We start from the raw sequence: 23,930 nt of genomic DNA on the forward strand, positions 1-23,930 counted from the left end.
GTGAGAAAACTTTGACCTAGGTTTCTGTTTGCAAGATAGTGACTAAAACTGCTAAATGATGCTTCATCATTTTCCTGTTGCCAGAGGAAATTGTGGTAGGTAAAATGTTATAATGATATAAGTAATGTCTTTTGTCTTGTGCATTAATTGGGTTTAATTGAGGCAGATTTGCAAGAAAGATCAGATTCACAGGTATAGCAGTGAGTCATTCCCTAATGTCACACTGCCTGCATACTTGCTGTGTTCCTTCAGGAAATCATTGACATTTTGGCCAAGAGCTATAAGGGTTTGTAGGACTAAGTGAGATACGAATTACGAGTAGTCCTGATTCCTGTCTTTGACAGTTAATAAGAACTCACTTCCTTGCCTTTGTTGTATCCTAGCCTATACACACAGTAGGCATTTAATTAATATTTATTATTTATTTGGTTCTCTTTTTCTAGTGTCCATGTTTGTAGCTCTGAACAAGATGCTGGGTTTTCTGAACTCCTTTCTACCTATCTTCCTCATGTTCCACTTTCTACTGCAGATGCTTGTGTGGGGTACTGGTGAGAGTGTTTTCCTCTTTTCTTCTCTGTTTCTTTCTCTCAAGAGTGAAAGAAAGCTTGGTCACCAATCAGGAAATATAGAATTAGTAGTTTTGGAAGTGACAGATACTGCAATATCTTTCTACACTTCACAAATGGTAGACCCTTGACCTTATTGATATAATCTTACCTTTTCTGTGTCACCCAATGAACACCATATATAAGCATCAGTCCACTATGGAGGATGAACAGTATTAGTTTCATCAGTCAGAAAAGTAAGTTACTTAAAGAGTAATTCCTTTGAAGATTCTACATATCCCTTATTATAGAGGTAGTAGAATATAATTTATTTCAAATTCTTTTCCTTCTAAGATGGTCATGGGGACTAATAGTAGTGCCTATGTCCTTTCAATGGGTTTCTCATCTTATTTCCCCCCTTATATCTCCTGCTTCTCCACCTAACAGAACAATTTGTGGTACTTGGACCAACTGAACCCATCGTAGCCTTACTGGGAACAGACATCACACTACCCTGCTGTCTCTCACCCTTGATGAGTGCAGAAGACAGGGAAGTCAGGTGGTTTCGTTCCCATATCTCTGAAGCTGTGTTTGTGTTCCAAAACAGTATGGAACAGGCTGAAGAGCAGCTGGCGGAATACATGGGGAGGACAGAACTTATAAGTGATTTCATAACTGAGGGGAGGTTGGCTGTGAAGATCTACAATGTCCAAATATTTGACAATGGAGAGTATCGGTGTTTTTTTAAAAAAGGCAATGAACATCAAGAAGCAATTCTGGAAGTGAAGGTGGCAAGTAAGTGGTTTGTTTGGAAAGATGAATGCTTTTTGAAGTGACAACACTACATGTGTCCTCTATGTGATTTCATATGATAACTTTTATATTCAACATTACATATTTCATCTTTCAACAGTCCTAAGTTCCTTTTATTTCAAGTGTTCTGCATCTGACATCTATAAAGGGTAGATGTGACATAAAATAAATATTCCTTGTCTTGGAGTCAGAAGTCCTGTATTCAAACAAGTTTTATCACTTGATAGCTATCTACCCTTGCAACTGAATCTAAATTCCATTATGTTTAAAATGCAAATAACAATCTACATAGCAAGTCCAGTAGCCCAGTAAGTCTTATGAGAATCAAATGAGATAATGCCTATCAAAATGCTTTGTAATAATAATATGCATTGTCTAAATCTGAGATCTCCCTTTTATTATGAAGGGGCATATGGACATGGAAGGATGCTTTCTTCCAGTATTTCAACTTCTGGTATTGTGGATATATTCCTTAACTTCTCTCCCTGTCACACTTTTATCCATGAATCTATTCACATCTTTCTATGACATTTCAAATAAAAATATATTGAGAAGGATTTGCTATTTAAAGTAGCATATGAATTTTCCCATTCACTCCAATATTGTCCATTCCTCTCCTCCCCCATTGCATACCCCTACAACACCTTGGAAAGCTATGCTGGGAGTGAAGCATGAAGGGATGCTTCTCCATCTCCCTATTCTTTTTTTAGAAAATGTAGCAATCAAAACAATTCATATCTGACATAATCTCCAACACATTATGTCATCTTCCACTCCCATTACTGTTAATGTGGAGAAAGGAAATATTTAGGGTTCTTGGGGGAAATGAATTTGTATTCTCTTCATTCTTTTTTGGGACAGCTATTTGGAAGAGCAGATAGAGTGCGGGACTGGAAGTCAGGAATACTCATCTTTCTGAGTTCAAATCTGACCTCAGATACTTGCTAGCTGTGAGGCCCAGGGCAAGTCATTTAACCATGTTTGCCTTAGCTTCTTTTTCTGTAAAATAAGCTGGACAAGAAAATGGCAAAACACTCCAATATTTGTGACAAGAAAGCCCCAAATGGGGTCACAAAGTCATATACAATTAAAACAACTGACAACAACAATAATACCTCAGGGAGGTCAGGACTAGAAAGTCTGCATAATAGGTTCAGCTTGTAAGAAGGAATATAAAGAAAACCTGTACTTAGAAGTATCAATTTAAAGTAAACACACACACACACACACACACACACACACACACACACACACGCTCACAAAATGTATCCATAGGTAAGAGTATACTTTGGAAAATTTCACTGTATCCCTTTCAAAGGATTCCATGGGCAATTTGAGTTCCTTGAAGTCTCAAGAGGTGGAGAACATTTAAGAAAAGGAATAGTCCTGAGAGTAGCACTGTCTGGGAAACCCCTTTTCTGTCACAAGCTTCTGTTTTACTTTCTGTTTTGTTAGGAACATAGTCAGTTAGACAACCAGCCTTTGTGAAGTACCTCCTATTTACCAGGCAGAGTGTTCAATCCTGGGGATATAAAGAAAGGCAAAAGGCCTTCTCTGTTCACAGTCTCAGCCCTTCTCTACCTTTCTCTAAGTCCCTTCCTTTGATATAGAAAGATTATTAAACCTACAGCCAAGGTGATTTCTGCTCCTGAGGACTCTCAGGTCCATGGCTTCCCTCTCCAGGTCTAGGATCTGCTCCGCAGCTCCACTTGGCAGGGTATGAGGATGGAGGAATACTGCTGGCATGCACAACCGATGGATGGTTCCCACAGCCCCAGGTGCAGTGCAGAGACAATAAGGGACGAAAGTTACCCGCCCTCTCTGAGACCCAGGCCCAAGATGGAGATGGTTTCTTACATGTGAAGGCAACAATTGTGGTCCAAGAGAATTCTGTGAGGAATGTATCCTGCTCCATCTGCAATACCCTCCTGGGTCAGGAGAAGATGTCAGTCATTGACATACCAGGTCAGCTCTAAGTCCTTAGGAGAACCATTAGAGTTAGGAAAGGGTGGGGCAGGGGAAGGAACCATAGTGAAGGGGAAAGGGCTTATTGTTAGTGTGTATCTAACCTGGTCCCTGTGGGACTCTCTATCAGAGTCCTTCTTCCCCAGGACTTCTCCCTGGAAGAAAGCCCTGATTGGGATCCTTTCTGTGTTGGGGATTCTCCTTGGCATCAGTATGTTTTTGAGACTGAAAGACAGGAAGAATTTAAAGAGATTACAACAGAAAATGGAAGCAGAACATGAAGCCAAAAGTAAAGGAAAAGAAGGGCAAAACAGGTTGATTATCAGGGAGCTTGGTGTATGAGAATGTGATGACAAGGAAAGGGGAGGGAGAGGAGACAAAAGTGAAGTGGGGTAAGGGGAAAACAGAACTCTGGGCTCCAGAAAGGGCAGAATCATGTCAGAGTTCTAGAGCAGGGAAGACTGGTAACTTAAGGAAGATTTCTTAGTTCTAGGAAAGGGCCACCTTCATCTGGTATTTCAGGAGCAAAGAGACCTATCCTTTCTCTAAAGCTTAGATTTATCTGATTTCTTTCTCTTTCAGAAAAACTCACAATGGAGCTGGGTAAGTTCAAATTTCTTCCACCTCCTGAATTCAGCCTGTGACCTACCTATTGCCAAGTTCAAGGTGATTCACTTAATGCCATTGCCTTTCAGAAAGGAGGAAAAAGCTCTATGATTCAGATGAGCAATTTTTGCTTTCTCTTAAATCACCACTTCCTCTGTTTACTTTTTACCTGGGAGTTAAATATGTCCACACCAGTATATAATTATCCATTCACATATACACAGATACACAGACACAGACACAGACACACACACACACACAGACACACACACACACACTGCTTCTAGAATGGTTGGGAAAAGTTTGAGACAGAATGGAGCCTGTGAAGAAGGCCATTTTGTTTTACTTTGTTTTTCATCAATGCATTTTGGTTTTTATGCAAAAATTTCTCCATATACATTTTCTATCCTTTGTGACCAGAAAAACAGTCAAACAAAATCTCCCAAAACTGTGGCTGGAAATCACGATGCATGAAATGTGCTTAATAACTATAACATCCTAGATTTTCACTGAGAGAAGGAAATGTTTCCCTATTTGCCCTCTGCACTGAGACTGATTATTGCATTTGATGTGAATTAACACTGACATTGAGTGTTTGCCATTTTCCTTTACATAGTTGTGGTCATCAAGTATATTGTTTCCTGGATCATTTTACTTCATTCTGCATCATTTCAAAGAAGGTTTCCACTGTGTATTTGATTTGCTCACATTAATGATTTAAGATGAAATATTTTTTGACACTGATATACCATAAATTGGTTAGATCCTCCCTAAATTATTGGTACCCAGAATTTTGGTACCACAAAAGTGATGTTATGAATATTTAGGCATATATAGGCCATTTCTTTTCATCTTTCATACCTTATGATATGCACAACAGTAGCATTGAAAATTGAAAATTCTGGATGTTAAAAAGTTCGATGATTTTTATCATGTAATTCCAAATTACTAACCACAATATCTAGACTAATTCATACTTTCCAGAACAGTGTATTTCAGTGCCTGTCTTGACACAATCCTCAAGAGCTCCTTTTATCTCAAATGTTTCTTGATGTTTCTCTCTCTAAGTTCTCCTCCTATTTGTCTGACTATTCCTACAAAATTCCTTTTATTAGTTCATCACACATACATATGAGGTGCCCTCATTGTGAGTATTCTGTCCTAGATGTTGTCTCTCTCTCTCTCTCTCTCTCTCTCTCTCTCTCTCTCTCTCTCTCTCTCTCTCTCTCTCTCTCTTCTCTTTTTTTTTACAGGGCAATGAGGGTTAAGTGACTTGCCCAAGATCACACAGCTAGTAAGTGTCAAGTGTTTCAGGCTGGATTTTAGCTCAGGTACTCCTGAATCAAGGGCTGGTGTTTTATTCATTGTGCCACCTAGCTGCCCCCCCTTCCTCCTCCCTCTCTCTGCTTCTGTCTCTCTTCCCCCCTTTTATATTATAACTCATCAGCTCACATGGATATAATTACCTTTTCTAAGCAGATAACTCACACAAGTCTATATCTAGTCCCCGTTTCTTCAGGTGTGCTTTAATTCCAAATTATCAATCATACATTAGATATTTCAAACTCAATATGTTCAAAAGTAAAATAATTTTCTGTCCCCAAACACTTTTGTCTTCCAAAATTTCCTATTTATGTTGAAAGCATCACAATTTTCATCAGTCTAACCAGTCTGTAACCTTAGAATCCTCAATGGCTCTTTTCTCCCTCACTGCACATATCCAGCAATCTGCCAAACGGATATTTCTACCTCAATGACACCTTTATTTCCTAATACCTTTTCTCCATTGGCACAGGTAACATCTTAGTATAGGTCCTCATCACCTCTCTGCCAAACTATTGCATTGTTCAAGTCATTCCCCAATTGAGAAATGGTGAAAGGATATGAACTGGCAGTTTTCAGATGAAGAAATCAAGGGTATCTATTGCCATATGAAAAAATGCTCTAAATCACTGTTGATTGGCAAGATGCAAACTAAAACAACTCTAAGGTACCAAACCCACACTTATCAGATTGGCTAATATGACAAAAAAGGAAAATAATAAATGTTGGAGAAGCTGTGGAAAAATTGGAACTCTAATGCAGTGTTGGTAGAATTGTAAACTGATCCAACCATTCTGGAGAGCAATTGGGAACTATGCCTAAAGGGATGTAAAACTGCATACCTTTTGACTCAGCAATATCAGTATTAGGTATATCCCAAGGAGATCATAAAAAAGGGAAAAGGACCCACATATACAAATCTCTCTCTCTCTCTCTCTCTCTCTCTCTCTCTCTCTCTCTCTCTCTCTCTCTCTCTATATATATATATATATATATATATATATATATATATAAATGCTCTCTCTCTCTCTCTCTCTCTCTCTCTCTCTCTCTATATATATATATATATATATATATATATATAAATGCTCTTTTTGTGCTGGCAAAGAATTGGAAATTGAGGGGATGCCCATCAGTTGGGGAATGGCTAAACAAGTTGTGATGTATGAATGTAATGAAATATTGTTATGGGAAAAGAAATGAAAATCAGGCAGATTTCAGAAAAAACCTTGTAAGACTTACATGAATTGATGCTGAGTGAAATGAGCAGAACCAGGAGAAGGATACTGTGTGATGATCAACTTTGATAGAATTGGCTCTTCTCAGGAATACAATGATCCAAGATAATTCCAAAGGACTGGCGATGTAAAATACTCTCTATCTCAAGAAAAAAAAAATGAACTGTGGAATCAGGATGCAGATTGAACCACACTGTTTCTACTTTTTTTTTGAGGTTTCTCCCCTTTTTTTCTGATTCTTCTTTCACAACATGACTAATGCAGAAATCTGTTTAATGTGATTGTACTATATAAACTATATCTGATTGCTTGCTCTCTTGGGGAGGGGTAAGGAAGGGCAGGAGGGAGGGAGAAAATTTAGAATTAGAAATCTTATAAAAACAAATGTTGAAAACTATCTCAATATGTAAATGGCAAATAGTAAAATACTTTATGATAAAAAATTAGGAAAACATAAAATAAATGATTGCAATGTCCTCCTAATCACTTTTTCTTCCTCATGTTTCAAGACATTCTACCACTCTCCCCATACAATATGTAATTGCCAAAGTAATTTTCCTTAAGTGTAGATCTAAACGTGTTTCATGCTACTCAATAAATTCCTTTCAAACTCTATTGCATCTAGAAAAATATAAATTATATATTTTAGTGCCGTACGCAAGCTGTTCCCAACATATCTTTCCAGCCTCCACTTCCAAAAGTCTTTAATGTGGGTCAAATAGCCTTTTCTCTGTTCTTCATATGTGACACTCCACCTCTTCTCTCTCTGCCTTTACACAGATCAAACAATATTTCTAAAAAGCTTCTGCTCTTCACTTCTACCCCATAGAATGACTTTCTTCTTTCAAGACACAGCTCAAACAATGCTTTCTGCATGACGACTTTCAACAACTGCTAGTGCTCTACTCAAACAGCTTTATATGTACCTACTTTGTATTTATTTATGTGTGTTATCTTTCTGCTTGTACTGTTTATATCTTTATATGTACCTATTGCCCTCCTTCCCCCCACCACCCCGGCTCATTAGAATCTAAGTTGCTTCTGAATGGGGATTACTTCATAGTTAGCATTTGTATCCAAACACCTAATAGAGTGCTTTGTATGTAGTATTTATTTAATAAATGATTGATTGAGAGGGAAACTATAATGAAAAAAAAGTCCTCTCTGGTACTCCTTTGCACTTAATTTAACCTTTATTGCTCTAGAACTAGATGGTGAGTATTGACATGACATAGAAAAAAGATGTTTTTCACATCTCATCTCATCTCTGTTTCCTTTCAGAGTGGAGGAAGGCCCACATATATGTTGGTGAGTGTTTCTTCTCTTCTCTGGGACTCTCATATCTCCTGCCCAAGAAATTTTTGACCTTTTTCCTAAGTGGAGGGCTCTGACACAGATATATCATTAACCGTGAAAAGGAAAGGATTCCCTAGGTGGGGGAGGAGGTTTATGAAGTCAGTGGTGACATAGATGGGGGAATATTTTTCTCCCCTGATAAGCTGTTCAGAGTCTTAACTCACCTATTTTTGTGTCTGTATGTATCTCTGTGTGTTTGTATGTGTGTGTATGTTTGTATTTCTTTTCAGACTGGAGGAAGGAACATTTTCAGGCATGTAAGTGATTTCAGTTTTGTCTTCAGGAATCCCATTAAACTATCCTAGACCAAAGGATCCCATTTCATTTTTGTGGACCTGAAGAGAATATTGCATTGTGCATACTTGAAAGTCTGACTTCCTTTCTTAGGAAGTTATTATTTAGATGTCATCTAAGTTCTTCAGATACAAGACATAAGCCAGTCTTCTGAGTTTTCCTCAGTGGGAATGGAGCATTGCTGGTTACTTCCCTTATTCAAAGTTGAAAACTTATGTGACTCTAGATTTTTATTCTCCAGCCTTAATTGCCTCGGTTATACAGCACTTTCCACTCAGCTGTTATTCTTCATTACTTTAGACAGCTAGGCAGTTTTCTTCTTCCCCATCACCCTCAATGTCTACTCCTGTTCCTCCGCTCACAAAGTTTTCTTTCTTGGAACACAAAACAAGAGTTGCTAATTCCCACCTATCCCTCAAATATCCAAATTTCTTGGAAATTGGACTGATAGCAATTAGGGTATTTAGCTTTTAGAAGCAAGGCTGAGGAATAAGATTTTTGCATATAAAGAATTCGCATACATAGAATGAGCATCAAATTTTAGTAAAGAGGAATAGATTCACAGAGGCATCTATTCACAGAGAAATGGATAATTTTTTTTAAAGTAAGAGATTGTGGTTAGACAAGGCAGAAGGGGCACTGGAATGAGTGGTGGAGGGAGGATGCAGAGATTCTGTAGCGTCCAGAAGTGGTATCACTATAGGATTGTCTACTAGATCTTTGAATAGCATGTCTCTATCATTTATCTTGCATGATGACTCAAGGCTTCACTCAATGGTATAAAACAGAATATGTTCTAACCCAAATCTCTTCCTTCCCCTCCTTCCCCCAGCACAGATATAAGCTATGGGAAAGGTATTTCAGAAGTATTATAGCAGATGAAGAACAGACAGAATAAGGGTGATTTCCAATTGACCTGGCCATCCTTCCCTGTGTCTTTTGCCTAAGGCATTGCACAGTAGGGATTTTAGCACCAGATTTCAGCTGCTGAATTCTTCAAATGAAGTAGGCCATTGTACAGAGAAGGATCTGTGGCAGTGCCTCATTCAGGAGAGGCTGGGGAGTTAATCAGGTCAAATGACAGCTCAGTTTCTTCTGAAGGCTCTGTAAAGACTCTATGTATGGGAATCTAGGCCTTTCTCTGTCTCCTTACCAAATTCTTATTCTCCTTAATAAATGCTTAAAAGTCTTAAAAAAAAGACTCTATGTATGGTATTTTCTTTGATCCTGCCTTCTTGTTGCCCTTTAATCCAGTTGCTTCTCTAGACCTCTACTGACCCTGCATCTCTTTCTGCAGTGACTCTGACTCTGGATCCAGCCTCTGCTCATCATGACCTCATTCTCACAGAGATGAAGAAGAGTATGATCCAGATTCAAAGAAAAAAGGACCAGGAAGAAGAAAACTGCAGTGTCCTGGGCAAGGAGCCCATCATATCTGGGAGATATTACTGGGAGGTGAAGGTAGATACTGGGAAAAAAGCCAATTGGTATCTTGGTATCTGTAGAGAAAATGCAAACAGGAAAGGGTGGATCAGAGAGTCCCCAGAAAAGGGTTTCTGGGTGGTGAGATTTCAGAATGGGAAATTTCAGGCAATGACTGAGTCAACCCCTGGGGAAGACTCTCCATTCCTTGGGCAGCCCCCACAATGTGTGGGTATTTTTCTGGATCATGAGGAAAGAGACATTTCATTTTATAACATGTCCAGCACCATAGAGAGAGAGCACACATGGCTCCATGCTGAGTTCAGAAGTCCTAAATTTCCTAGAGGAAGAGAGAGTGGGGACATGTGGTTACCTCATTTAGCCTCCCAGGCCAAGAGAGCACAAACTCCTTGTTCACCAGTTGAGAGGCAGCCCATACACACTGTTCAAAGCTAATTTGCCAGCATCATTCAATTCCATTGGTTGACAAAACCTGGGGGTGTTCCCTATCAAAATGAACAGTAGTGGGCTGAGCTCAGCGTCCTGTGAAAGACAGACCTTCTGAGGGCAAAGGCTTTCAGGTACGTGTGGTGTAAATCTCTATCCAGAATCTGATTTCCATTTCTGTTAACTCTGGGATGCCTTTGAAAAAGATCAGGCAAGGGTCCTGAACTAAGCCCTGAAGTAAGTGGGTCCCTGTGTCCCCAAAAAGTTTATTATTAATAATTATTTTGTCAAAAAATACAAGAACCTAGAGAAACATAAAAAAGTAATCAGGGGGGCGGCTAGGTGGCGCAGTGGATAAAGCACCGGCCCTGGATTCGGGAGGACCTGAGTTCAAATCCGGCCTCAGACACTTGACACTTACTAGCTGCGTGATCTTGGGCAAGTCACTTAACCCCCATTGCCCCACCAAAAAAAAAAAAAAGTAATCAGTAAAAAGAAATCTTAAGAGAAATCAAAAGCTTTCTCTGCATCTGTTGAGTCAATCATATGATATTGGTTAGTTTTCTTATTGATGTGGTTGACTATGTTAATAGTTTTCCTAATATTGAACCAGTCCTGCATTCCTGCTATAAATTCCACCTGGTCATACTTTATTATCTTGTTGATCACTTGCTGTAATCTCCTTGCTAATATCTTAAGATATTTGAATCAATATTCATTAGGGAAATTGGTCTATAATCTTCATTTTCCGTGTTGGCTCTGCATGATTTTGGTATCAACACCATATTTTTGTCATGAAAGGAAGTTAGTAGCACTACTTCTTCACCTATTTTTCCAAATAATTTGCATATTATTGGAATTAATTGTTCTTTACATGTTTGGTTGAATTCACTTGTAAACCCATCTGACCCTGGAGATTTTTTCTTAGGGAGTTCATTAATGGCCTGTTCAATTTTTTTTCTAATATGGACTTATTTAAGGATATTATTTTCCAGTAAACCTGGACAATTTGTATTTTTGTAAATATTTATCCATTTAATTTAGATTGTCAAATTTATTGGCATACAGTAGGGCAAAATATTTCCTGATTATTGCTTTAATTATCATTTCATTGGTGGTGAAATTATCCCTTTCATTTTCTTTTTGTTTGTTTTTGCTGGGCAATGAGGGTTAAGTGACTTACCCAGGGTCACACAGCTAATAAGTGTCAAGTGTCTGAGGCTGGATTTGAACTCAGGCCCTCCTTAATCCAAGGCCAGTTCTTTATCCACTACACCACCTAGCTGCCCCCCCCTTCATTTTTGATACTAGCAATTTGTTTTTCTTCTTTCTTTTTTTAAATCAAATGAACCAAAGGTTTATCTATTTTATTGTTTTTTTTTCATAAAACCAGCTCTTAGTTTTATTGATTAATTCTACAGTTTCATTTCTTTCAATTTTATTAATTTCTCCTTTAATTTTCAGGATGTCTAATTCTGTATTAAGTTGGGGATTTTTAATTTGGTTTTTTTTCTAGCTCTTTTAGTTGCATGCCCAATTCACTGAATTCTTATTTCTCTTTTTTATTGACGTAAGCATTTAGACATGTAAACATTTCCCTAAGCACTGCTTTGGCTGCATCCCATAGATTTTGGCATATTATTTCATTGTTTTAATTCTCTTGGATGAAGTTATTGATTGTTTCTATGACTTGTTGTTTGACTCACTCATTCTTTAGAAAGAAATTATTTAGTTTCCAATTAATTTTCAGTCTACCTTTCCATGGCTCTTTATTACATGTAATTTTTATTGCATCATGATCTGAGAAGAATGCATTTACTATTTCTGCCTTTCTACATTTGACTATGAGGTTCTTGTGCCCTAATACCTGGTCAATTTTTGAATATGTGCCATGTACTGCTGAGAAAAAGGGATATTCCTTTCTATCCCCATTCAATTTTCCCCAGACATCTATCATGTCCAACTTTTCTAACATTCTATTCAACTCTTTAACTTCGTTCTTATTTATTCTACGGCTAGATTTATCTAATCCTGAGAGAGGAAGGTTCAAATGCCCCACTAGTACAGTTTTGCTGTCTATTTCCTCTTGTAACTCCTTTAACTTCTCCTCTAAGAATTTGGATGCTATACCACTTGGCACATTCATGTTTAGTATTCATATTAATTCATTTTCTATAGTACCTTTCAGCAAGATGTAGTTTCCTTCCTTATCTCTTTTAATAAGATCTGTTTTTGCCTTTGTGTCTCTCTCTTTTTTTTTAGGTTCTGTGGTTTCAGAATCCATTTAGAGACTTGAGTAAATGTTGTTTTTGAGGGAAACTTGGGAGAGCTCAGGCAACTTCCTAGCTTCTCTCTGCCATCTTGGCTCTGCCCTTTTCCCCTTCCCCTCCTACTTTTTTGCTGGGTTAGATATATCACTGAACCCAAATGAGTGTTTATATTATTCCCCTCCTTGAGCCAACTGTGATGAGATTCAGGTCTTTGAGCCAAATCTGATGAGTGTAAGGCTCATTCAGTGCCCCACTTCTCCCCTATCTCTTCCCCCACTCCATAAGCCCTTTCCTGTTTCTTTCATGTGAGATTTCACCCCATTCTACCCCTCCCCATTTCCCTCTGGCAGTGCATCCCTCTCTCTCCCCCTCAATTTAACTAATGATATCATCATGGGGAAGCTAGGTGACACAGTGGACAAAGCACCTGCCCCAGACCCAGGAGGACCTGAGCCAAAATCTGGCCTCACACACAAGACACACACTAACCCTGACTGCCCAGTCCAAAAAAGATAAACAAAAAATAAATGCTTTACATATATTGTCCTTTCATATCCAATTCCTGCCTGTGCCCTCTGTCTAATGTTATTTCTATCATGTGCCATAAGACTCAGAAAGCTCTTATGATTTAGACATATCATCTTCCCATGGAGGAATGTAAAGATTTTAACCTTTTAACATCTCTCATGATTTCTTTTTCCTCTTTATTTTTTGATGTTTCTCTAGGGTCTTGCATTGGAAAGTAAAATTTTTTATTCCGATATAGTCTTTTAATCTCAAATACCTAAAAGTCCTCTTTTTCATTGAAGTCCCATTTTCAGCCCTGAAAGATTATATGCAGTTTTGCTGGGTAGGTGATTTTGGGTTGTAATTCCAATTCATTTGCCCTCTGGAATATCATATTCCATGCTCTCTGGTCCTTTAAAATGTAGAAGCTGTCTAGATCCTGTCCTATCCTGACTGTGGCATCACAATATTTGAATTGTTTCTTTCTGGCTGTTTGCAATATTTTCTCCTTGACCTGGGAGGTCTGGAATTTGGCTATGATGTTCCTGGTAGTTATCATTTTTGTATATCTTTCAGGAAGTGATTGGTGAATTCTTTCAATTTCTATTTTACCTTCTGCTTCTAGAATATGAGGGCAGTATTCCCTGACAATCTCTTGGAAGATCATGTCTAAGCTTTTATTTTGAACATCATTTTCAGGTAGTCCAATAATTTTCAAATTATCTCTCCTGGATCCATTTTCCAGGTCAGCAGTTTTTCCAATACTTTATTTCATATTGCCCTCTACTTTTTAAAAATTAATTTGCATTTGCTTTATTGTGTCTTTATTTCTCATGAAGTCACTTGTCTCAATTTCTTCAATCCTAATTCTTAGGCAATTATTTTCATCAGAGAGCTTTTGTATCTCCTTTTTCATTTGGCTTTTCAAGCTGTCGACTTTTTTCTCATGGTTTTCCTGCATTACTGTCATTGCTCTTTCCATTTTCCCCTCTACCTCTCTTACTTTCTTGTCAAAGTCCTTTTTGGGCACCTGTATGGCCTGATACCAGTTCATATTTTTCTTGGAAGCTTTGGATATAGGAACCCTGACATTACTAGCCTCTTCTGATGATGCACCTCGATCTTCATTGTCAGTAAAGAAGCTTTCTATAGTTTGTAACTTTCTCTGCCTGTTCATTTTACCCATTTTTACTTAAATTTTAACTCCTTCTCAAAGCAGGGCCCTGCTTCCCGGCTACACTATTCTAAGCTTCAGGAGGTCACAGGTATTACAGTTTTAGGAGGGACAGGTTCTCCTCTCACCTGGCCAATGATCTGGTCTGTAAAAAACCTCAGGCCAACTTGCTAACTAACCAGGCAACAAAATTTTGTTTGCTGTGGTTGCAAGTTCTGATGAGCCTCTACCCCTCCCCTAACTGGGCCTCTGCCACTCAAGGTTACTTCCTGGTTCCCTGCTGATTAGGACAACCAAATTCTTCCTCAGCTCCCACAGTCACCCCTGTATTCTCTGCCTTGGCCAGCCGTTCAGCCCTCTCACCAGACGGTGAGCTTAGTTCCAGAAGATGCTGGCACTATGGCTGATTTGCAGGTTCAGGGGTAAGTTTCTCTGGAGCAGCCTGCCTGAATCTGTGTTGTCAAGATTGCAGAGTTGTACTCAACTACCAGCATGGTATGGCAGCCCCCTTCTGCTGAACTTCTAAGCTGTCTTTAGCTGGAAAATAATCTCAGTCAATTTTTTTTTGTGTGTGTGGGTTCTGTTGCTCTAGGAGTTGCCTTATTGCTGTGCTTGGAGTTTTTTTTGAGTAATTGTGTCAGGAGCTCTGAGCACTTAATGCCTTTCCTCCACGATATTGGCCCCACTCCAAGTTCTTAACATTAATTTTAAAGACTTTTTTGAGTTCCAAATTCTCTCCCTCCCTCTTCACCCATACCCTGTTCAGAAGGCAAGCAATTGTAAGAGGTTAAACATCTACAGTCATATAAAACATATTTCCATGTTAATCATGTTGGGAAAGAAAATAAAGACCACAAAAAACTACCGAAAGTAAAGAAAAAGTATGTTTTTATTTTCATTCATACTCCATTAATTCTTTTTCTGGAGATGGATAGTTTTTTTGTCATAAATCATTCGTAATGGTCTTGATCACTGTATTGCTGAGAATAACTAAGTTATCTACTGTTGTTCCTCATACAATATTGCTATTACTGTAGACAATAATCTCCTGGTTCTGCTTATTTTACTTGGCATCAGTTCATGTTAGCCTTTCAAGGTTTTTCTGAGAACATTTTGCTCCTCATTTCTTAAAGCCAACTTGTATTCCATGAAAATGATACATAACAACTTGTTCATCATTTCCCCAATTATGGACATTCCTTCAACTTCCAATTATTTGTCACCACTATAAGAGCTGGTATAAATATTTTTGTACATATAGGTAATTTTATTTTTTTAAATTTCTTTGTGATTAAGACCTAGGGGGCCATCTCCAGTGGTCCTGATGTATATCTAGGCATTGGATCTGGATGGTTCCAGAGAAGAGAATGAAGTTGGTTGCTTTGTAGAGTCCTGCTTTACTTAAATCAAATTCACTGCAAATCATGACATCACCTCATGATGTCATGGTCCTCTTTGGGAATGCAAGATAAATAGCAAGACCTAGGAGTGGTATTGGTTGCTCCCAGTGTATGCATGGTTTTAATCATCAAAAGAGCACTTCTATATATATGGTAGTAAAACAAATAGTTTTTTAAGACAACAAAAGAAAAAGAAGGAAAAAATGAGCATAACAAATCAATCAATATGCTGAAAAAGTCTGAAAACATGCAATGTCCTGCATCTATGGACCTACCACCTTCATGAAGGGGTGGGTTGGGAATTTCTTCTCATTTATCTTCATTATCCTATCATTTCATTAGTAAATATGCTTTTCATTTGTGTTTGTGACAGTTTTTATCATTATGTTGTGTAGTCATTATGTATACTGTTTTCTTGGATCTACTTATTTCACTCTGCATTAGTTCATGTAGATTTCTCCATACTTTTCCAGATTCATAATATTCACAATGTTTTACAGCATAGTAATATTCCATTATATTCCTGTGTCACAATTTGTTTCTGAATTGCCCAATCAATGGGCATCTGCTTAGTTTCCAAATTTTTGCTATTGCAAAAAGTACTGCTATAAATATTTTGGTATTTGTGGGGACTCTTCTTATCAATGACCTTCTTGAGGTATAACCCTAGTAATAGGATTGATTGGTTAAAAGTATGTATATTTTGGTCATATATTAACATATTTCAAAATTACTTTCTGAAAAGGCTGTATTTATTCACAATTCTACCAACATTGCACTTCTGTGCCTCTCTTCCAGCAACTCCTCCAACATTGACTAATGCTATCTTTTGTCATCTTTGCCAATTTTGGGGGCATTAGGTGAAACATCAGAATTATTTTTCCCCTAATAAATAAAACTATTTATGTAGTTTCACCAACGAAAAAAATGTGCCTTCCTCGAGTTTAAAATAAGCTGAAAGCTGTTACAAGAAATATACTGTTATATATAACCTTAGCAATGTCTATTAAGCAAGTTATTGCTTGACAGAAAATAAAATTAAGTTTTGAAAAGTAGATAGCAGGGGGGTAGCTAGGTGGTGCAGTGGATAAAGCACTGGTCCTGGATTCAGGAGGACCTGAGTTCAAATCAGACCTCAGGCACTTGACACTTGCTAGCTGTGTGACCCTGGGCATGTCACTTAATCCCCATTGCCCCACAAAAATTTTTTTTTTTAAAGTAGATAGCAACTTTGGGTTATATGTAATGCCTATTCTTACTTTTTAAATTTATTTTTTAAATTTTTCAACAGTTTTATTAAAAGTTTTGAGTTCCAGATTCTATCTCTCCCTTTTCTCCCTCCCCCCTCCCTGAGAAGACAAACAATCAGACATAGGTAATATATATGCAATTATGCAAATCATCTCAAAATTGTTTTGATTTGGATTTCTTCTATTATTAGTGATTTGGAGCATTCTTTTATGTGGTTCTAAGTACATTTAAGTCCTGAAATAAGTCAAACACTTAAATGAAAGAAAAAGTGTCTTTAATCAAGATAAAGAAGTTTGCAAACTGGGGTCAACTACTAGTTCATATAACAATGGATTATAACCCTTGATCCAATTTCTATACTTTTATTTATTTTGCCAAAATAAAGCTGCTCCTCCTTCTATACAGGTGCACTTTGCTGTATTTTGCTTTATATGTATATACATGCATACATACAAACACACACACACACACACACACACACACACACACACACACACACACACACATATATATATATATATAATTTCTTTTTTGAATAAGTTGAAGTTTTATGTCTTTAGCATCTTTCAGCACCATTTTTCCTACATCATGTGATCACATTGTTACATTTTGCTAATTCTCACAATATTTTTTTTTTGGCAGGGCAATGAGGGTTAAGTGACTAGCCCAGGGTCACACAGCTAGTAAGTGTCAAGTGTCTGAGTCTAGATGTGAACTCAGGTCTTCCTGAATCCAGGGTGGGTGCTTTACCATTGCACCATCTAGCTGCCCCCATTCTCACAATATTTTAATCTTGTTAATTATTATTATATCTGTTATTGTGATCTGTGATCAGTAATCTTTATTGTCATTTTTGTTTTGGAGAACCATGAACCACACCCATGTAAGATAGGGAACTTAATTGATGAATGGTCCACCTACTGGTCATTCTCCTGGTGCCTCCCTATTCCTTAAGGCACAACAAATAGAAGAATCTAGCAAACTTAGTTGATAAATCAGTGTTAGTATTTTAGATCATTGACTTTAATTTTGAAATATGTTGGTAAAATGATATTAAACAATAGTAGGACACTACAGAGAAATCTTTCATGAAAGGAAGAGTTGATCAATATGGAGAACTTCACTGTTGTTTTAAGAAATTGCCACTGCTCTGCCCCTCAACCTTCAGCAACCACCATTCTGATCAGTTAGCAGCCATCAATACTGAGGCAAGATCCTTCACCAGCAAAAAGATTACACCTCACTGAAGGTTCAGATCATGGGTAGTGTTTTCTTTTTAGCAATAAGGTATAATTTTTATTTTACTAATAATCATATTTATTCTTACTATTCACATTTGGTTATTAAATGTACAGTTGATACACAAATAATAAAGCAAGAATTTTTACACAGACATATATACATATACACATATACATATATACACAACTATACCTATATATATGCACATATACATATGCATATACATATGCATACATACACACAGAAACTGATTTGAAATAATTATACTAAAGACTTATTCATGAATTACAAATACTGTTTTCTTCTTTTGTTGTGGCAAATTCTGTTTTGTTCTTCAAATGTAATTGACATTCTTCTTTTGGCTTCTTTTTTTGTTTCTTCATAATACTATTTTTAGTTTTGCTGTGGCTTCCCTGCAGGTAAGCTGTCTGTACTTTCAACATCCACTTCTTTGGGTTCTTCGCCAGGGTTACTATAGGATACTGTCTTGAACAACTTCTTGGTTGTTCTGATGATTTGCTAATGATCTTGAGACAAGAATTATGACCATGGGGGTTATTTCAGACAGCAATTTGATTTTCATTTTAGTTGAGACACGGTTTTATTTGTTTCATCAAAATCAGAAACATGCACAAATGTCTCTATGATATACAGGGAGTATTCTGTTTTTAGTTCCTCTAAGTCTTTTTCATTTACTGTTCTATTATGGTCAGAAACTTTAGGACTATATCATTGAGCATCTTTATTCAGAAGTAGTTGTTCCAAATACAGTTTAATGTCTTCCTTCATTGGATTTATTATATAAGATTTCCTACAATCCAAATGTTCTCTAAGTTTACTTGTTGAGTTGTAATGACATGGACTACATGATGCAAATGAATGTATGGACTCTGAACTGAAGGCAACCTTCTGTGAAGGATCCATGCTCTCTGGATACTGGGAATTTTGTTTTATCACCTGTTTGGCAGTTTTTCCCCATGGGTAATTTGGGGAAACATAGTACAATTCCAGTTGTTTTTTAGGTTCATTCCTTTTAAGAATATTTCCAATTATGGGGGCAAAAGATCCAATACGGCATTTTAGTCTTTTGGATATATTGCTTCTGTGTTCTACAAAGTGATACACTAACTTGGATATGATATCATCAACAAATTGATACTGAGTACTTTGAGCAAAGTTTCTGTGTTGTTCAGTGAGAAGATGAGCCTGGAGTGCCTAATATTTCTGGGAGCAGCACTCACAGTATTCCTTCTTGTTCTCTTTGAGGTGGGGCTGCACCATTGTCCATAACCCTTCATCTGTTTCTCAACCTGTTCTCTTCCTTTTGTATGGGGCTAAAATTCTAGCTAGTCTGTCTAAAATATCTAATGAGGTGGTCACCAATAAATGATAAGCTTTAGCAAGAGGTTGACATTTGAGCATTTATTAAGGAGAATAAGAATTTGATGAAAAGAAAGAGAAAGGCCTAGATTCATCTATCTATTAAAGGGAGAGAGTATTCCTAGCTTTGCTCTCTGCCAGAGTCCACATGAAAGAGGCAGAGCGTCAGCCTCATCCCCTCTTCCTCCCACAAGCAAACATCACCTCCCGATGCCAAAGAAAAGCCACATGGCCTTGCCTCAGAAGCCTTCTCCCCATGGTGGAGCTTTCCTACAGTTAGTCTTCAGCAGGTGGTGTCATTCCAATCATTACAGTTCCCCTTTTGTTTCCTCAAGCAATGGGGTGTTTCCTTAATGAAACAGTCAAAAATAACAGAATATAATATCCTATGCTAACTAACAATATGTCAATATCAATATAGAAAAGGAGAGAGGAAAGTTTTGTCTAGAGGGGTGGTCCCTCATGAACCAGCACTTTAACATTGGCCTGCAGAGGGAGGGCCTCTGCAGAGAATACATATTACAGATGGTATATATAATAACGGAAGGGGAAAAAAACCCCAACAAAACAAAACTGTTCATTTAAAGTCTCTTAAAGTCTTTTCTCAGATGTCCTCTGGGTGTAGTCATGGAATGGAAGTCTTTTCAGGGGTTGATATGTGGATGCTGGCAATCAGCCAGGAAAATTTCCTACAAAATTGAGCTTAACGCAACTTTAAATTATCTTTGTCAATAATCAAATCAAATGATGAGAATTCTCAAAAACATGTCTAAGGGAATTCAGAATCTTAGTTGTTATACATGAAACATATATTTAAAATAAAAATTGAAACATTCTCTAAAACTTAATATTATTGTAGTCCCCCCTTGGGGAGGGTAAATTGAGAAGACAATTGCTGTGATATTCATTTTAAAAATAATTTTTATCTTTGTTTCATCACTTTTTGCATCATCTGCCTAATTATCCTTGTGCCATTATGAGAAATTTAAAAATCTAATATAATTGGTAACTTATGTCAAGGCCAAATCCAACACTGTATTTATCATGACACCTGAGATAATTATGGGGGTTACCATAAAAGAACAGAGAAATGATGGGATATGAGCATTCCCACACTTGAGCAATATATACTGCCCATGCAGTATGCCAGGCTTAAAATAGGTGGTTGGAATATACACCCATGCTACCAAACATATTGGAGGAAACTGAGTCAGACTTAATCAGATGCATGGGATTGAGATATCCATGGCATCAGGAATAAAGGAGGGGGCATAGAAGCCAGGTGAAGAGTGAGATGGGTGGGATGAAAACTTCCAGCCATCTGTACAATATTGTGGAGAAAAAAATTAAACCAAGAGAAACCAACCTCAACATTTGTCAAAAGCCGTTCCCTTGGCCATACCTTGACTTCATGCATGTTTCCCCTCATGTGACAGTTCAATGTCTGCTCTTGCATATATTCCTCTTGTGACTGGATGGCATCTTGGCCAACTGGGATCTGATAACTCAGAATGAAGGCAATTAATGTCTTAAATGATAAGTTCCCATAATCCAAGTCTCATATGGATTTAAAATTGAGGATAATAAATGATTACAAAAAATGTGAATGTACCTTGACTCAGAATATAATATATAATTATGCAATAATTTCAAATAATACCCCCTTTTTAACTAAGTATACAATTACTTTTGTGAAAGATCAGAACATATTTAAATACAAGTTAAAACACAACACAATCTTAAAGAAAACTTTTTTTTGAAAAAAGAAAACTTTTACAAATGCTCCCCTCTTTTTAAAAATATGATTATCAAAAATAATACTTCTAGAATCAATTTACACTTTCCATGGCAACCAATTTGCCAGGGAAATGCTTTATAGACTGCAATCAAATAATCAATTGAGAGAAAAAAATAAAAAAGAAACAACTCAGAATATGGGAACACAATACTCCTAGAATTAACATTGTCTTATGAAATCAAAACCATCTTGCATTGTTTCAAAATTAGATAGATGAATGAATAGAAGCAAAAATACATGGAAGAATAAAAGATAATGAAATTCAAACTAGGGAAATTTAAAGAATATGAACTTAACATGAATTAGAGTATTACAAAATATAAAATTGATCACATGACTATAAAAAGCTTTTACAAATATTCCCCCTTTCTTTAAAAGCTAAGTATAAAATATAATCTCAAAAGCATGAAAATCTCTATGAAAATAAGCCCGTACCATTAATTTCAAAATGTATGTGAAATATCATAGAAATCCTATGTAACCTCTGAACTGACATTATTACTCTGAGTGAATTTAGAACACTTTTGATTCTGATATCTAATATCCCCAATACTCATATCAATACCTTGCTGCTTACTTCTACATTTCTGTAAAATATGTGTTCTTGGGATATGATGATGATGATGATTGTAATTTTTATTCAGCTTAAGTTTGTCTTCTTTAACCCTTCTATATTGTCTGTCAGTCCTTTCATAATACAAATGCTTTATAAGGTTACTAATTAAAGACAAAAGCAGATTAACAAAATTATGAACAAAAAGAGCATATCTGGGATTTAAAGGGTTTTCCAAGGTTGGTTTTGGAGAACCATAGCAGGTTAAGTCAGAATCACAGCCAGGCTAGGGATGGGTTGAGGCTGGTAACTGAGTAGAAGCTGCAAATGTAAGTAGAGAAAGCTGTACATGAGCATTAGATCTCTGGACTTCCCTGGCAGGAGGATTAAGGGGCTTGGCCAAGGGAGTGGGAGGAGGTGGTGCCAGAGGAGGGGGAAAGGGTGGGGTCTGGAGAGGAGGGGAGGGACCAGGGAAATTTGGATCAGACTTGGTTTTGAACTCAGGACTGGTCTCCCCTTCCCCCACTGCTAGGGGATTAAAGGCTTCTAGAGGTTGGGTCTTGGCCTCCAGGAATGCAAATTTAGAGAACCTCTTAGCATTAGAATTTGAAAAAAAAATGCAGGAGTCAGAGGTTTCTCTGAAAAAGCATGGTTGAGAGAGGGGGAGATTGTTATATTCTCTTGTGTGAACACCTTACTTGCTCTTCTAACAAAAATTAAAAAAAAATAGAAAATCCACAAAAACAAAGCATTAACACAATCTTATCCCCCATTTGTCTGGTTAAACAGACTAAAATCAGGAACAGGGTTCTTAGGGAGTTTAAAAGATCCATTTGAAAATTTAAATAGAAAACAGCCAGTACTTTAGTAGTAGTTCAAATTTAAAGGGACAGGGTAGGGGAAATTTCTTACCCAACCAGAAGATCAGAAGACAGAGATTCAACTTTCCTCTTTGTGGTCAGCCATCTGTAAGGGGCTGAAATTGTAGCTAGTCTGTCTAAAATATCTAATGAGTGGTTGCCTATAAATTATAAGCTTTAGCAAGAGTTATACTTTTAAGCATTTATTAAGGAGAATAAGAATTTGGTGAAGAGAAAGAGAAATGCCTAGATTCATCTATCTATTAAAGGGAAAGAGCATTCCTAGCTCTGCTCTCTGCCAGAGTCCACAGGAAAGAGTTGGAGCATCAGCCTCACCCTCTCTTCCTCCCAAGCCACATGGCCTTGCCCTCAGAAGCCTTCTCCTTATGGTGGAGCTTTCCTACAGTAAGTCTCCATCAGGTGGCATCATTCCAACCATTATACTTTGATTAGATTGTGTTTGTTCTGTAGACTAGACATTTTATCCAAATCAAAAGAAACACAGGGCTTTTGAATGGAATATTTTATAATAGATATATTGCACAACTGAAGCTAAAATGGTCTGTAATGGTGGCTTGCATCTTTCACCTTTATAAATGGCTTTTTGAGGTTCCTGTTTTTATTTTCTGAACACATAATCATTTCCCTGACTCTCTTAAAGATGTGCTGGATTTCTTGATGAGATACAATTCTTTTTTCTTTTGTTCAGTATAGTATTTAATATCATAAAAAGGAAGAATTTTCACTCCCCAGGATAAATCATTTGACAGTATACTATTTGAAGGGATAAATTCATGTTCCTTGATAGCCTTTTCAACTAATAATTTTCCCCTGCTCATAAATACTGGATGTAGAGTCTTGAATGAACTTCCATCACAGTTAGGATGAGGTGAAATATTTCCTGCTGTATGTGTTGATTTTGGACTTGGGACAAAAGAAACACATCCCAATATCTGAGCATATTTTCCTTCCCTTTCATTTGAAATTAGATAATATATCTTTGTAGATAAATTCATCACCTTTCCCTCCTAGTTCCCTGAGGTCCTTCTCTAGTCTTTCAGAGATCACAACAGGTGGTAAATCAAGATAAAAGACTTTCCCTCAGAGTTAGACTTTAGTTAGACTTTTATTTAGACTTTTCTGATTTGTTATCATTTTTCACAGTTTTCAAAGGTGGTCTACTTTTTCATTTTTTAATTTGGATACCACCTGGCAGGTGATGGCCTTTGCTGCAGATCCTCGTGGTTCTGGTTTTCATGGCTGCCACGCAGCAGTCCACATGCTGGGGCTGGCTCCCACAGGCCTACTGCTACTCATTCAGGACTGCCAGCCAGGGTGGGGAGTATATTTAAATTAAGATAAAATCATTGGTTTTTAGACATAATACTATTAAACATTTAATAGACTACAGTATATTGTAAACATAACTTTTATTGTTGTTGTTCACTTGTTTTTCAGTCATGTCTGACTCTTTGTGATTCCCGTT

General features: G+C 37.2%; 1 protein-coding gene and 1 pseudogene across 1 annotated transcript; one reads left to right on the top strand and one right to left on the bottom strand.

The window, feature by feature from the left end:
- The first annotated feature begins 448 nt into the window (after positions 1–448).
- LOC122754949 (butyrophilin subfamily 3 member A2-like) lies at positions 449–10,018 on the top strand. Its single transcript, XM_044003376.1, has 9 exons — positions 449–548; positions 993–1,340; positions 3,042–3,323; positions 3,454–3,612; positions 3,906–3,926; positions 4,019–4,040; positions 7,767–7,798; positions 8,077–8,103; positions 9,438–10,018. Exons 1-9 carry the CDS (start codon positions 449–451, stop codon positions 10,016–10,018), a joined length of 1,572 nt encoding a protein of 523 aa, XP_043859311.1.
- Positions 10,019–18,131: 8,113 nt separating this feature from the next.
- Positions 18,132–23,702, bottom strand: LOC122754950 (annotated as a pseudogene).
- Positions 23,703–23,930: the final 228 nt, after the last annotated feature.

This window comes from Dromiciops gliroides, chromosome 4, assembly GCF_019393635.1.
Source record: "Dromiciops gliroides isolate mDroGli1 chromosome 4, mDroGli1.pri, whole genome shotgun sequence".
NCBI classification, from domain to species: domain Eukaryota; kingdom Metazoa; phylum Chordata; class Mammalia; order Microbiotheria; family Microbiotheriidae; genus Dromiciops; species Dromiciops gliroides.